At 37.4% G+C, this 13,773-nt stretch overlaps 1 protein-coding gene across 1 annotated transcript; it reads left to right on the top strand.

Annotated features, from left to right (window-relative positions):
* The first annotated feature begins 7,629 nt into the window (after positions 1 to 7,629).
* Positions 7,630 to 11,726, top strand: LOC149847989 (protein NPGR1-like). The gene is made up of 5 exons (XM_090012582.1): positions 7,630 to 7,827; positions 7,922 to 8,180; positions 9,493 to 10,703; positions 10,849 to 10,996; positions 11,416 to 11,726. Exons 1-5 carry the CDS (start codon positions 7,630 to 7,632, stop codon positions 11,724 to 11,726), a joined length of 2,127 nt encoding a protein of 708 aa, XP_089868708.1.
* Positions 11,727 to 13,773: the final 2,047 nt, after the last annotated feature.

Raw genomic sequence — 13,773 nt, 5'->3', positions numbered from 1 at the left:
TACGTTGTGTTGGGGTTGTTGCAAGTTCAAAATTCAATGGCATAGCCACAAAAAAAAATTATGCTTTTTTACAGCAGACTAGGAAAAAAAATATCAATAGTGACTACATGTGGCCCTTTTGTAACTCACTTTAAAAAGCAATCATCATAAACAAATAAAAAAATAAATAAAACTTATAAAGTCCACAAAAAATCTTCTCCCTATAATTTTTAACTTGTTAAATAATTTGACGTAAGTCTCCAAAATCATAATTATGCAATAGAGCTCAAGAGAAAGACATCAAAGTCAACCAAAAATTATCACACTAAAAGACAAAAGATGAAGCTACACAATTTTTTTGAACATTTACATACCTCAAATCAAATTTAAAAACAACATAAAAAATTTTAAATATTATTTTAAAACTAATTTGACCTTTGATCTTTCAATGATCACACTGGCGACCTTTTCAGTTCATTTATGAGGATAAAAAGTAAAAAGTGCACCCAACTAAACCAAACTCTATAGGGTTCGGGTATAGTGATAAATAATATGACCTGATTAAGACCTAGGTTCAAATCGAAAGGTTCCATTAATACATGAACCTGGGTATAATTTGTGAAATTTTATGTCAGACTGAGGCCCAACCTGAGTTCTAATTAAGATCCACAAATTTTCAATGTAAAAATGATAAAAAATATTATTTTACTGGCTATAGTCTGAGTCTGGTTCATGTAGTTCTTATCGGGTCCGAGTATGGTTTCTCTTTTAATGGACTCGATTAAACCTGGGTCCAAACTCGATACCATACCCAAAAAATTGAACCCAAGTCTGATTCTACCTAAGTCCTAACCAAACCCAACCCGTTGACACCCCTAATCCCAACCAACACGAGTACATAACCATGATAGCGAGGAATTCCTAATGGATTTTAAAGAATATTCCCGAATGGCTCTAATGATTTCCTAAATCCATGACTATTACGAAATCCATAATCAGAGCCTAAAGAGGTGCTTTCCCTTTACTAGATGTCCCTATTAAAAACATTGGAATTGTCCACCGAGGTGGTATCCCATGTGGTAAGCGGGGTCTTGTGTCAAGCTGAAGGCACAGGATCGAATCCCTCCGCCACTTGGGCAGTTGCTGTTCTGGTAGGCTGTCTGCCTAACCCCAGCTTGCCTTTAAAAAAAAAAAACATAAGAATTGTCAATGGATCCTGTTCCAATCCAATATCCATTTGGGATTGATGTTGTTCACCCGTTTAGCCCCTTCTAGGTCTGATATGATATGCCGTGTGGACCTTTGGGGTGTTCATATCAGTGAACAAAGTACATAAATGAATCTGATAACTTTAACCAATAGGTTACAGATGTCATTGATATCTAATGGTCATGTCTTGGTAGGTAGGGGTGTCAACATTTCGGGTTTGGTTGGGACCCAGGTGGAACCAGACTTGAATCAGATTTTTGGGTATGGTATCAAGTCCGGACCCATGTCTAATATAAGAGAAATCATACTCAGACACTATAAGAACTACATAAACCTGACCCGAACCATACCCGGTAAAATAATACTTTTATCATTTTTACATTGAAAATTTGTGGGCCTTAATCGGGGTCAGGCTTGCATGTGGTATAAAATTTCACAAACTATACCCGGGTCGATGTATTAATCTGCCCTTCAGGTCTGAACCCGGGTCTTAATCAGGTTTGTCACCGTGGTAGCACCGTACCCTACCAGCAAGAATATCCACGATTAGAATAATGGGTGCTTGAATTAGTTTTTTTTTCTTTTCTAAACAAGATTAAAATTAAACTGTTTATCACTGGAGAAGGTACGGAGCGATTATGATTTTTTGGGATGAAACTAAGGTAAGTACCCAACGAAAACAAAATCCTAAAGAATGCATTTTTATGACTGCAACCTACATCTACACAATATATATATATATATATATATATATATATATATATATATATATATATATATATATATATATATATATATATATATATATAAAATATGTGTGTGTGTGTGGATAAGTGTTTGGTGCAAACGTGTATACAGTATTCATGACTTAGAACTCATAAATGCAAGTTGTTTTGACCAATGTTGTTAGTATCCAAATCGGACCTGTATCGTTTGGCCAACGATTAAGGTGAGTGGCTGATACTAATTCTTTAATGAGTCATTCTTAATTGGAAACAATTTAAAAAGATTGTGTGTCAATCAAAACGTGATACATGTTAAAGCCATTGAAATAATATTAAAAAAATCATTTTAAGCTAATTTTTATATTTATTAATAAATAGCTGATTCAGGTGTCATATCGATTTTCTGGTACGTATTGATTTTATAACACTGGTTTGACTTAATCTGAGCTTGCAGAAGTGATCAGCATAGTAAATTTATTAGAGATTGAGTGATCGACTTTTCGATATTGTTTTTTTAACAAAAAAAAAACATGCCTTTTTTCAAGTCATCAAAATTTAGTGTACTTACAGCCGTTGAGTTTTGAATCACCAAAAAGACCTCCAGAAACACCAGATTTTGATTATTCAAACATTGATCCCCAACAAAACACACTTAAAAAATACAAGCAATAAGATATTACCATACGTACATTTGCAAAGAGACTTATCCTCTCTCTTTATATATATATATATATATATATATATATATATATATATATATATATATATATATATATTTGCTAGTGGATAGTAGGTACAATCAACCTAGCAAATAGGGTGGAATCTCCTTGTTTGTTTGTTTTTCTCACATCTAACACCGTAGATGTGATTTACATGTTTTGTTCAATGTAAACCGGCTTTTGGATAGTCAAAATTTGACCTATATACAATCCTTTTGATGATTCAAAAATCAATGGCTATGAAGGCATTGATTTTTTTTTGACTAATAAAAATATGTTTTCAATGAAAAAATATGATCCAAGAGTCAATTACTACTAAATCGAGCATACATCTATGTCATTAAATTGTTTTAAAACAACTTGCATCATGAGATTCAAACTAAATTGTAGGTACAATCGCTTGTACTATATATATATATATATATATATATATATATATATATATATATATATAGAGAGAGAGAGAGAGAGAGAGAGAGAGAGAGAGGGAGAGGTTCCTAGTGGTAGATGGGTGTTGACATTCTAAATTTTTCATTTTTTGATAGTTTTTTTTTGGAATCTAACCTTACATGTGTGATCTACATAGTTTGTTGAGTAGGGATAAACTTTTGAATCATCTGATTATGACATGAGAAAATGTTTTTATAAGGATTCAAAATCAATGGTTTAAAATTTTTATAAATTTTGAAGCTCATAAAATCATATTTTTTTGTCGAAAAAGCTTGATCCAACAATTAATTCATAGCAAATGGATCATGATGAACATACCTGTAATGTCAGATTTATCAAACGTAGCATGAAACATTGAAAATCAGTATTGTCCATTCTTTATAGACAGTGTGGATGAACCAATTCTTCACACTGTCCAATCAAATGGAGGTCCAAAATCTACAATCCATGATAATCGACAGCATTCTTTATCTAAAGATCGAGTTTTTCATCGATCAAACTTTGCATATTAGATTTTTATCATTCATTTAGTGAGCAGACATGTTTTGGATTATGATTTTTTGATGTTCATATGTATTTTTTAAAGCACTAAAATCAACCGCTCACGATACTTTGTATTGTAAAGTTTTAAATGCATTGCGATCTGTCGATTTTTCATGTTTCGAAAAACATGTCTGTATGTCATAAAGTCTTCCAGTAAAACATATTTTTTACTAAATAAATTATAAGAAATAAATATATGAGATTTGATCCATGAGATGCTCAAGCATTAGAGAAGGAGAGTCGTCCCATAATAGTTGGTTGTAGACTTTGGATCTTTCTTTGGTTGGTAGGTCCCCTTCCCTATATATATCACATAAATGTTCTAAAAAAAACTAAAACGTCTATATCCAGCTACAGGGAAACCTCCATCAGCTTATGTGATACTCATTTCTTGGGTACTGATTTAAATTCATTCCGCTTTCCCTAATGTAATGGATTTGAATCAGTACTCAAGAAATGTTCCATGTATGCAAAGGAATGAGTTTAGACAAAGGCAATTGGGTAGCTAATTTAAAGCGTCGTTGGACCACAGATTGGCAAGACAATCTCTTTGTTTTTGTTAAATGAGATGGTTATCAACTCTTTCCCTCCTGCCTTAAGTAGTTTATCCTTTCTAAAACTTAAACCCCACTCAACTCTCTGTCCATGCATGTGATGCTTAAGATTCTAAAAAATTGATAATGTACTTTATTTTTAAAGACGTGTGTGTTTATTTTTCAAAACAGTAGATTTATTGTAATAAACATTTGAACAATGTGCAGGAGACCATCTTGGCCATGTGTGCCATGGTTCACACATATGCCAACAAGAAATGCGCATCAGCTGCATGTAAGAGGCTGCTTTCTGCAAGACATAGTGCAGGTTTTATCTCATTCTATACCTTGAGCTTGCCAACCCCTAAAAATTAGTGGATCCTAGTCTTACCCATCCTACACAAAAAAGAGAGAGAGAGAGAGAGAGAGAGAGAGAGAGAGAGAGAGAGAGAGAGAGAGAGAGCTAAGTCAGTCCACTTGCCATAGCCTTTCAGGGTTTTACGATAAGCCACCCAAGTATCATATATTTCATATAGCCGCCTAAAAGTTTGAGGAAGAAACGCTTAGCCTGATCCCTTTTACTTAATCATGATCCAAGGCTAATGTCTTATAGTTAAACAATAAAAAGAAAAGTCACTTTCACTTGTGGTTAGATCCTTTTCACTTCTCAAATTCTTGTAGCCCATCAATCTTATCAAGTACACACTTTTAAACAAGTGGTAGTTAACATCAGGGGTTTCCTTCAAATTTAATCCATTGAACATCATAAATTCCTTATAATCGAAAAAAAAAAGATTACAAGTTCCCTTCCTTAAAAGTCATAACAATCAAAGACCTGGAAAAATGTTTGTTTCATTATTCTATTTGGATATATTTGAATAAGTAGTTGCTCATGGGGTGAATCTTACATCAAATAAGATAATAAGGTGCATTAAATTCTAGCATTGGAGTCTACATTGCAGAACGAAGAAAATAAAAAAGCTCATCTGTTCTAAAGTTTAAAATGAAAATATGAGATTCATATTTCAATAGAGATGACTGTATATCTCACCTAAGAAGAGGAGGAGGATTTGGTCAGAGACACGTGCAGCTCAAATACTCGGATCACAAATTCACTTTTAGAGATCCAAGCATTCAAACTAGGGGTGGCAAAACCTGACACGACCCACTAACCCGACCCACCAACCCACCTCTTAGGCGGGTTTGGGTTTTGGCTTAAACTAACCTGTTTAATAAACGGGTCGACCTGCCTAACCCGTTTATTAAACGGGTCGGGTTCGTGTTAGAGGTATGCCAACCCGCCAACCCCGCTGACCCGTTTAATAAACGGGTTAGGTGGGCGTGTCAACCCGTTTACCTGAACCCGACCCACCAACCCGTTTACCCGACCCGCCAACCTGCCCGCTAACCCGCCAACCCGTTTACCCGACCCAACCCGTTTATTAAACGGGTTGGGTTTGTGTTTGCCACAGCCGAGCCGTTTATTAAACAGGTCGGGTTCGGGTTGAGGTATGCTGACCCACCAACCGGTTGGGTCGACCTGCCAACCCAACCAGATTGCCACCCCTAATTCAAACCCACCTACCTTCCTTCTTAATTGCATGAACAAGAGCTTTCCATGTGCATGACAGAGCAGTTGCAATGAGAGTTTTCCATGCGGTCCATGAAATGAGGCAGTTATTCGTTAGGTGGCTTAATGCAAAATCATGAAAAGTTAGGTGGGTAGTTGTAGATTACTTCTTAAGCATCCCATCTGACAAAAATTTACATTACATTGTACGTGGCCGCTTGTAGCTGTCAAGACTTGTTTTTCAAACGCACAACTGAGTTCATTAGTCCAAATTAAAAATTAGATGTGGAGAGAAGATAAAAGAATGGACAAAGAAACCCTCTTATTTTCCTTAAGTTGGTTATGGAAGCTTTAAGCAGCCATGAGATGGATTGCTGACTCGCAGGTTTTCATCCAAAAAGAGGAGAAAAAGAAAAGGAGAGAGAAAACATTGTGGTTCCAATAACAATCAATGGGTATAATTGTCTTTTGATCATAGCCATAAAATAAAGAGAAACTGTCACATGTAGCCAGTTGAAAGCAGCCAATTTTTCTACATGGAGTCATGGGTGGGAAGACTCTGCATTTGAAAACAGTAGAAAATGTCTCGGGATGTAGTTAAAAAATAAAACAGCTCAATTGGTATTACCCAAGAGACGAAGTTCTCCAAGAAAAAATTGCCAGGACTTGACATTCCACCGCTCAGTGGTGTGTCGCTGTCCTTTTCTTCTCATCTGTATTGCTATATTGTCCTCCCTGCCTTTTGCTGCCACTCATTTGTTTGTTTTTTCTCTTACTGCTATTATAATGATTTTGAGATTTCGATTTTGTTGGTTTTTCTGCTGACAACCCAAGGTGGCTTACCACTGCATCCAACATGAATTTAGAGGTATTGGTTGTGAGTTCTTTGCTTTGGTTTTGTTAGTGCTTCGGTTTTGTTAGTGCTTCTTGAACTTGGTTTTGTTGGTTACACGGTTCGGGGTTTAAGCAAATGGCAATGCGGATGTCTCCCGTCTGTCTCTTCCTCTTTTTTCTGCGTGGTCGACTACAACTTGAAGTTCCTACTTGTTCCATTTTGAAGTCTTTATGTGCAGTTTCTTATTTCTTTTGCATTTGCCAAGTTGCTTCTTTGTAAAACGAATCAGCACTCACATGATAATATCAAACACACCAAATAAACTTGCACAAGAACACAACCGATTTAACGTGGATCGGTATATACCTACGTGCACGATAAAACTTCAGCTAAGATTAGTGCTCCTTATCCTCAGACTAGTCTGAGGATAAGGAGCACTAATCTTAGCAGAAGTTTTAATAGTCTTTATCAGGTAAAACCGACTGAACATTAGACGGTTTCTGTACTCTTATCACAACAACCTTATCGTGATCTTCAGTAGATGCATTTGGCTTATCTTGATCTTCATTTGAAGACTTAGGAGTCTTTCTCTTCAGTTGGACTCTGATCGAACTGTCTGGAATAGCATTTCTAACACTTTGAAGGTTGGTTTTGATTCTTTTGACCTCAGAGAAAAATGGGTTTTCTTTGGTTGATTACTGTATATATGCATACAATTGTTCAGCTTGAATTTATTGGTTAGTGGCATTTTGAGTTTAATTTCGGGAGGCAGTTGTAGCTTTCATTTTGTCTTTGCCCATGTTGGTCTCCTGAAGTGTGCACTTGGATTCTTCATAATAGAATTTGCTTGGGGAACGAGTATTTGAAAACAGGTTGTCCAATGCCCATGCTTTCATCAGTCTTTGTTTCACCAGGAAGAAGGTTTCTTTTTCAGGGCATTGTTTGTGCATGATTACCTGAGCAGCAGCTTTCCTTTGGAAATGGTTTGAGGGGCATCACAAACTGTTGATTTGGGTAGTACATCTTGGCAGTGAAAGCTAAGAGAAATAGATATAAATCAAGCATCATGTTGTGTGCATGCTCTGGTGAGCAATTCAAATTTGAGGAGGTGGAGCCTCCTCAGTCACCAGAATCCCTGGCGACAAAAGACTTTTCTTCTGGTGGCATTTCCTCCAGGACTGTGAATTGGGAAGCCAGGTTTGAAGATAATCATGTTGAAGCGGTTGAAACTACTCTGAAGGAAGCTCTCTCATTGAACTATGAGGTCCCCTTTTTTCTTGTCCTTCATTTTCCCTTTTAACGATTTCATAGATGGTTGTGTCTTAGTATCCATTACTTGATCCCGAATTGGTATGCAGGAAGCCCGGGCACTGTTGGGACGGTTGGAATATCAGAGGGGTAACTTTGATGCTGCACTCCAGGTGTTTCGAGGGATCGACGTACAAGGTTTGACACCCAAGATGACCAAGTCTATAGCTGAAAAAGCTCGCCGCCAAAAAGTTCGTTCGAAAGGTGAGAAGATGCAGAACAATGCAATGTCAATGCACTCTGTGAGTCTCCTGCTTGAAGCTTTCTTACTTAAAGCAAGATCACTGGAACAGCTTGGTTTCGCAAAAGGTATGGCACTTAGTTTCGTTATGACCTTTTTTCTCTGTGCAAATGCTTTTCAAAAACCGTTTTAGTAATTTGATCACCATGATTACTCAGTTTTTTCTGTTGCTTCACTCCCTCCGCCATTTTGGTGTGTTATTTGGGGGGCATGATCAGTGATACCATCTTTTTCAGTTTCAGAATTGAAAATGAACTCCGAATGTAAATGGAAATTAAAGAATCGTGTAGCACATATGTTTTATTTTATGATTGAAATTGTTATTGGGGAACATCTTAGAGCAAATAGTTTTGCCCTATATCGTTTAATCTTGTCAGATCGAAGGAAGGAGTTTTTCAAACATCCAAATCTTGCGTTTTTTATAAAAGCTTGAAATTATTATCAAACATCCTAGAGTAAATAATTTTGTTCTACACTGTTTAATATTGTCAGATGGAAGGAAGGAGTTTCTCGAACATCCACGAATCTTCATTTGTTTGATATGAGCTCATCTAAATGCATTTTGCCACTTCTGCAATTCATTATTTCATCTGCAGGATTTGCTATGCTTTTTCCATTCCAGAGTTATTTTTGAACACCTAAACGACTAAACAAAGGCAGTCAAGGTCTCTAGATTGACAATTGGGCATGTTAACCACTTGATCATTATAATCTTCTAGTCAATAAAATTATGGTGAGATACTGAGATGCCATCTAGAATTGCTCACCGGGACAAGTTCATGAGAATGCATATATAAATCACTCTCTCATGCCATAGTGCTGCATACCTTCTTCTATCTAAAGCAGTATAACAAGACTACCTTGAAGTTTATAGAGAAGGCTGTTTCAGAGGTAGCAGGCCTTCCTCTAGAACTCTTTAAAAAGTTCAAGTCTACTAATAAGTCTTTCCTTCACCATCATAGTACATTGACAAGCATGATTGGTAAAGGTAGAAAGCTGTTTCAAACAATGGGCAGTCAAACTTTCTGAAAGCAGGCCCCGTAAACCTTGTCAATTCTACGATCAAGGCAAAGTTCATCGAAGTTGGTGATTATCTGTGACTTCTGTTATTAATAAAAATGTGACTGCGAGTTTGCAAATAATGTGTCATTGTTGTCGATGTGTCAAAATACATGTGTTTTTTTCTCTCAAAAAAAAGAGTTTGCAAATAATTTGTCAGCCCCTGGAATGTGGAGGATGTGCTATCAGATTGTCACTTTTTTTCTCTTCTTGAAACTTCGGCATTTTTACTCTTTTTTCCTTTAGGTAATTGATTGCACTTATTGAAAAAAACACGATCTGTGTACAAATCAGATCCATTTTCTGTTTTTGATTTGACAGAGGCTGCTAAGGAATGTAAAGTTATCCTAGATACTGTGGAATCTGCATTACCCAAGGGTATGTCTGTTGGAGTTTTTGAAGATTGCAAATTACAAGAGATGTTTCACAAAGCACTAGAATTGCTTCCTACATTGTGGAAGAAGGCTGGCTGTGTTGAAGAAGCTGTTGTTGCTTATAGGCATGCTCTGATCAAGCCCTGGAATTTAGACTTGAAGAGCTTGTCTACCATACAAAAAGACTTGGCTGCCACCTTACTTTACTGCGGTGTTGAAACTCCCCTTCCTCCTCATTTACAAATATTGGGTGCAATTACCCCAAAGAATAACATTGAGGAGACAATTTTGTTGCTGTTGATACTCATGAAGAAGTTGGTTCTTCAAGAAATAGTGTGGGATCCAGACATCATGAATCATCTCACATTTGCATTGACGATATCAGGTCACTTTGATGTTTTAGCAAATCATATTGAACTATTACTTCCAGGTATCTATCATCGAGCAGAAAGGTGGTACCTCCTAGCTCTTTGCTACAATTCAGATGGCCAAAATGAGGTTGCATTGAACCTATTAAGAAATGCTTTAGGCAGATCTGAGAAGTGCTACTCTCTTCCATCACTGCTTTTAGCAGCAAAATTATGTAACCAAAATTCAAAGAACTCAAATGAAGGAATAGACTTTGCATGCAGAGCTGTGGGGTTGGCTGATAATCACCGAGATGGTCACCTTATGGGTGTTGCAAATCATCTGCTTGGAGTAGCTTATGGACTGCGTGCTAGACTTTCTGTTTCTGACAAAGAACGAATGTTTTTGCATAATGGATCTTTAAAATGGTTAAGGCAAGCTGCCATGATCGAGAAAGAGGACCCAGAAGTGACTTTTAGTCTTGGCTTGGCCGCTGCAGTGTCTAGGGACATTAATGCAGCTTTGGAGAGTTTGAGAGGTTACTTAGACATGACAATTGGAAGTTCAGTTAGAGGATGGAAGCTCTTGACCCTTCTTGTGTCTGCAGGACAGTCTTTCAATGATGCCGAGATAGTAGTTGATCTTGCTTTAGATGAGACTGCAGAATTAGACCACATAGGCCTTTTGAGATTGAAGGGCATACTTCAAATGGCTCAGGGACAGCCCACATATGCAATTGCGACATACACCATTCTGCTTGCTTTTATCCAAGCACAAAAAAGTTCTCAAACTATGAACTCTGTGTCTGAGGTACTCTTTTGTGTGCTAAACTGTAACTTTACGAAAGGAAGCAATCTTTTCTTTCTTTCTTCGTTTTTTTAATGCCTAGTGTTCATTTATTTTCACAAGCTTCATCAGGTTAGTGTCTTTCAATGGCTTTCTTTGTCTTTTACAGGTGATACTCAGTCAAAGATTAGAGGTGGAGGCATGGCAGGATTTAGCATACATTTATACAAAACTCAAGTTATGGGGTGATGCGAATACCTGTGTTGATAAAGCCATGTCTTTTGATCCTTATTCTCCTACCAGTTGGCATGTAACAGGTTGGTGTTTTCCCTTCTGGAGCTTGTTTTCATGTCTATTTGATCATATTTCTGTTATATAGCTGAGCTTTATGTAATCGTTCTTCATCTCAAATTGCTTCTCGTATCTACTCTACTATGAATTATTTCAAGAGTACCATGTGAACTATGTAGCCAAATTCATAATAGAAATACAAGTCCAACAGGTCCTGAAGACCAAAATAGTCTAATTGAAAAATAGTAAGAAAGAAGCAAAAAGTTCAGAGATGGTTGATGTATCGTATATATGCTCGCTGTGCATTCAAGATCCAACACCATTTGCTACTTGGTAGTCTAAGATGGTGGTGACTAAAATAAAGGGAGTTTTTGTGTCTGCATATCTTTGAAACTCTCTTCTCAAAGTAGTCTTATTTTTTTAAATTTTTTTTGTTCCTTTGCAGGTTTGCTTTTTGAAGCTCATCTGCAGTATGTGGAGGCTCTCATAGCCTTCTCAGTTGCACTTACCATCGAACCGGATCATGTTCCAAGCATGGTTTCTACAGCAGCAGTGCTGAGGCAGCTGGGGGAGAAATCTTTGCCTATTGCTAGGAGCTTTCTAATGAACGCCTTGCGTCTAGATCCTGTCAATCATGAAGCGTGGTTGAACCTTGGATATATCTCCAAGATGGAAGGCTCACTATCGCATGCTGCAGACTGCTTCCAGGCAGCATTTGATCTAAAGCAGTCATCACCGGTTCAAGATTTTGTGTAGTCATGTATGCATATCCTTCTCGAATTAGCATAGTTTGAGAAGAACAAAGGCACCAAACTCTTTTGTTCACCATCAACAGTCGTGAACCGTCGTCAGGCTGGTTGGGTCTAAGGTTGCAGGATGGAAAATATTTGATTCCCTGTGAACCTGCAACATCCGACTTATTGGGCAAGCTTGAGAGAACGTGTATATACATTTTTAGTGATATGGATGAGCAATATAAAGGCATGTTTCTGTATTCATTTCAGATAGGAGGTATCTATTACATTTGATACTAACAGCTCAGAAGCTTTTAGCAAATCAGTGTCTTTCTGTACTGAATTGTTCTGTAAATGCTATTCCTCTGCAGTAGATGGTAAATCATGCTTAGTTGTGTCATGCATTTCTTGCTTGCTGTATGTGCAGAAATGCACGTGTGTGTGTGTGTGTGTGTGTGTGTGTGTGTGTGTGGAGAATGTGTTTTTGTGATTTCTTGATGCATTTTTAAATCAATAACCTATGCTGCCAAATACAAAATGTCATTGCTTCATCCATTTCCGAGAAATGCTTCCTATCTGTAATGTGCATTGGTGGCTTGATTTTTAGGCAGCGGATAGTTACTGTTGTCACTGCTTGCAAGGCAGAGAACGGGGCGTTTCAATGGACAATAATTGAGCTCTGGAGCTCAAAACATCAAAACCTGCCTAAGGCGATCCAAGTTGAATGATGTTGTGAGTTCGGCATTTGGTGTTTGCGTCCCTCACTAGAAGGCCAGAGTGATGGGTAGAAGACATTCCTGCTTCTATCATGCATCGCTGCTTGTATCCATTTCGTATCCCGGTAACTATGGTCTGGGCCCAGGGATGGTAGTGTGATCACACTGTGCTCACGTTCAATTCTTGGGACCAGCTCTGTTGGGTTTAGCCAAGCCTACCAGGCCCACTGGGCTGTGCCGCCGGACTGCGAGGACCTAAGCTTCACAACCTGACCTTGGATGCCTTGTTCACTAAGCTGACCTGATGAATTCAACCCTGGCATACTCTGCGTTTCAAATTAAACATTAGCCCCCCAGCCGGCTCAGAAAGTCCGTACCAGTTAGCAACTCTAGCGAGGAGTTGACCCAATGTCAACAGGCTAGATCATGGTCGGGCCTGATGCATATCCAGCTTAGGGATCCAAAGCTCTTTGTTCACGTTCAAGTTCCAACCCATAATAAACCCTGTCAAAGAATTCATACCAGCTCCAGGTCCAAACCAAGATCCAACCCAGCTAGACCTCTTTAAGGTATTAGTTTGGAGTTTGGACCTGCCATACCATGAAGCAAATCGTTAACTAAACCTCAAATATCGATGATATTTGTGAAAATATCGTGATTGAACAGATACAGTTTCAAAATGAAAAAAAGGTGATATTTTCCAGATATCACCTATTTGAAGATATTGTGATTTTAACATGATATTAACACAATAAAAACACTTTTCATATGTTTTATATTTAATTTTTTTTCTTTACATTATTGTACATTATTCGTTTTAAAGATTTTGGTATGTGCTGATAGTTTCCAAAGGCTATCCAAAGAAAAAAAAATATTTGAATATATCGTGCGATTTTGATTTTCCCTCTTCAAGATTTCCTGTTAAATGAATTTTGTGACATCGGATTAAACCCTATTTAGGGATGTAGATGGTTCTGATGTGGCCAATACCATATTCAACCAATCATATGTTGGCTAAACAGATTCAAATTTGGATTTGGATTCAGATGGCAACAAGCTCATACCAGATCCACTTTTTTACATGTAAACAGATCCAGATATCCATCAAATTTGGATATTTTTTGGATTTGGTAGCAAAAAATCAAAACCATATCTGCATCCGTTTATAATCGGATACTGCTTTGGCTTACCAAATGCAACTAAACGGAATAGAATTCAATTAGATAACAGACAATGCACCACCAAGTGTCTTGACCTTCAAAGGTCTGCAGACATCAGAATGTACAAGATCTAGAACGTGAGATTTTTTAGATGCAATGCTTTTATGGAAAGAAACTCTATTTTGTTTACCAT

Source organism: Nuphar pumila, chromosome 1 (assembly GCF_984573655.1).
Source record: "Nuphar pumila chromosome 1, dmNupPumi1.hap1.1, whole genome shotgun sequence".
In the NCBI taxonomy this organism is placed as follows: Eukaryota; Viridiplantae; Streptophyta; class Magnoliopsida; order Nymphaeales; family Nymphaeaceae; genus Nuphar; species Nuphar pumila.
This window is presented reverse-complemented; position numbering and strand designations above follow the sequence as displayed.

Coding starts and splice junctions, on each gene's coding strand:
- LOC149847989 (XM_090012582.1), top strand. CDS start 7,630: ATGTTGTGTGCATGCTCTGGTGAGCAATTCAAATTTGAGGAGGTGGAG. Junction 8,181..9,492: donor ACAGCTTGGTTTCGCAAAAG/GTATGGCACTTA, acceptor TTGATTTGACAG/AGGCTGCTAAGGAATGTAAA. Junction 10,704..10,848: donor CTATGAACTCTGTGTCTGAG/GTACTCTTTTGT, acceptor TGTCTTTTACAG/GTGATACTCAGTCAAAGATT.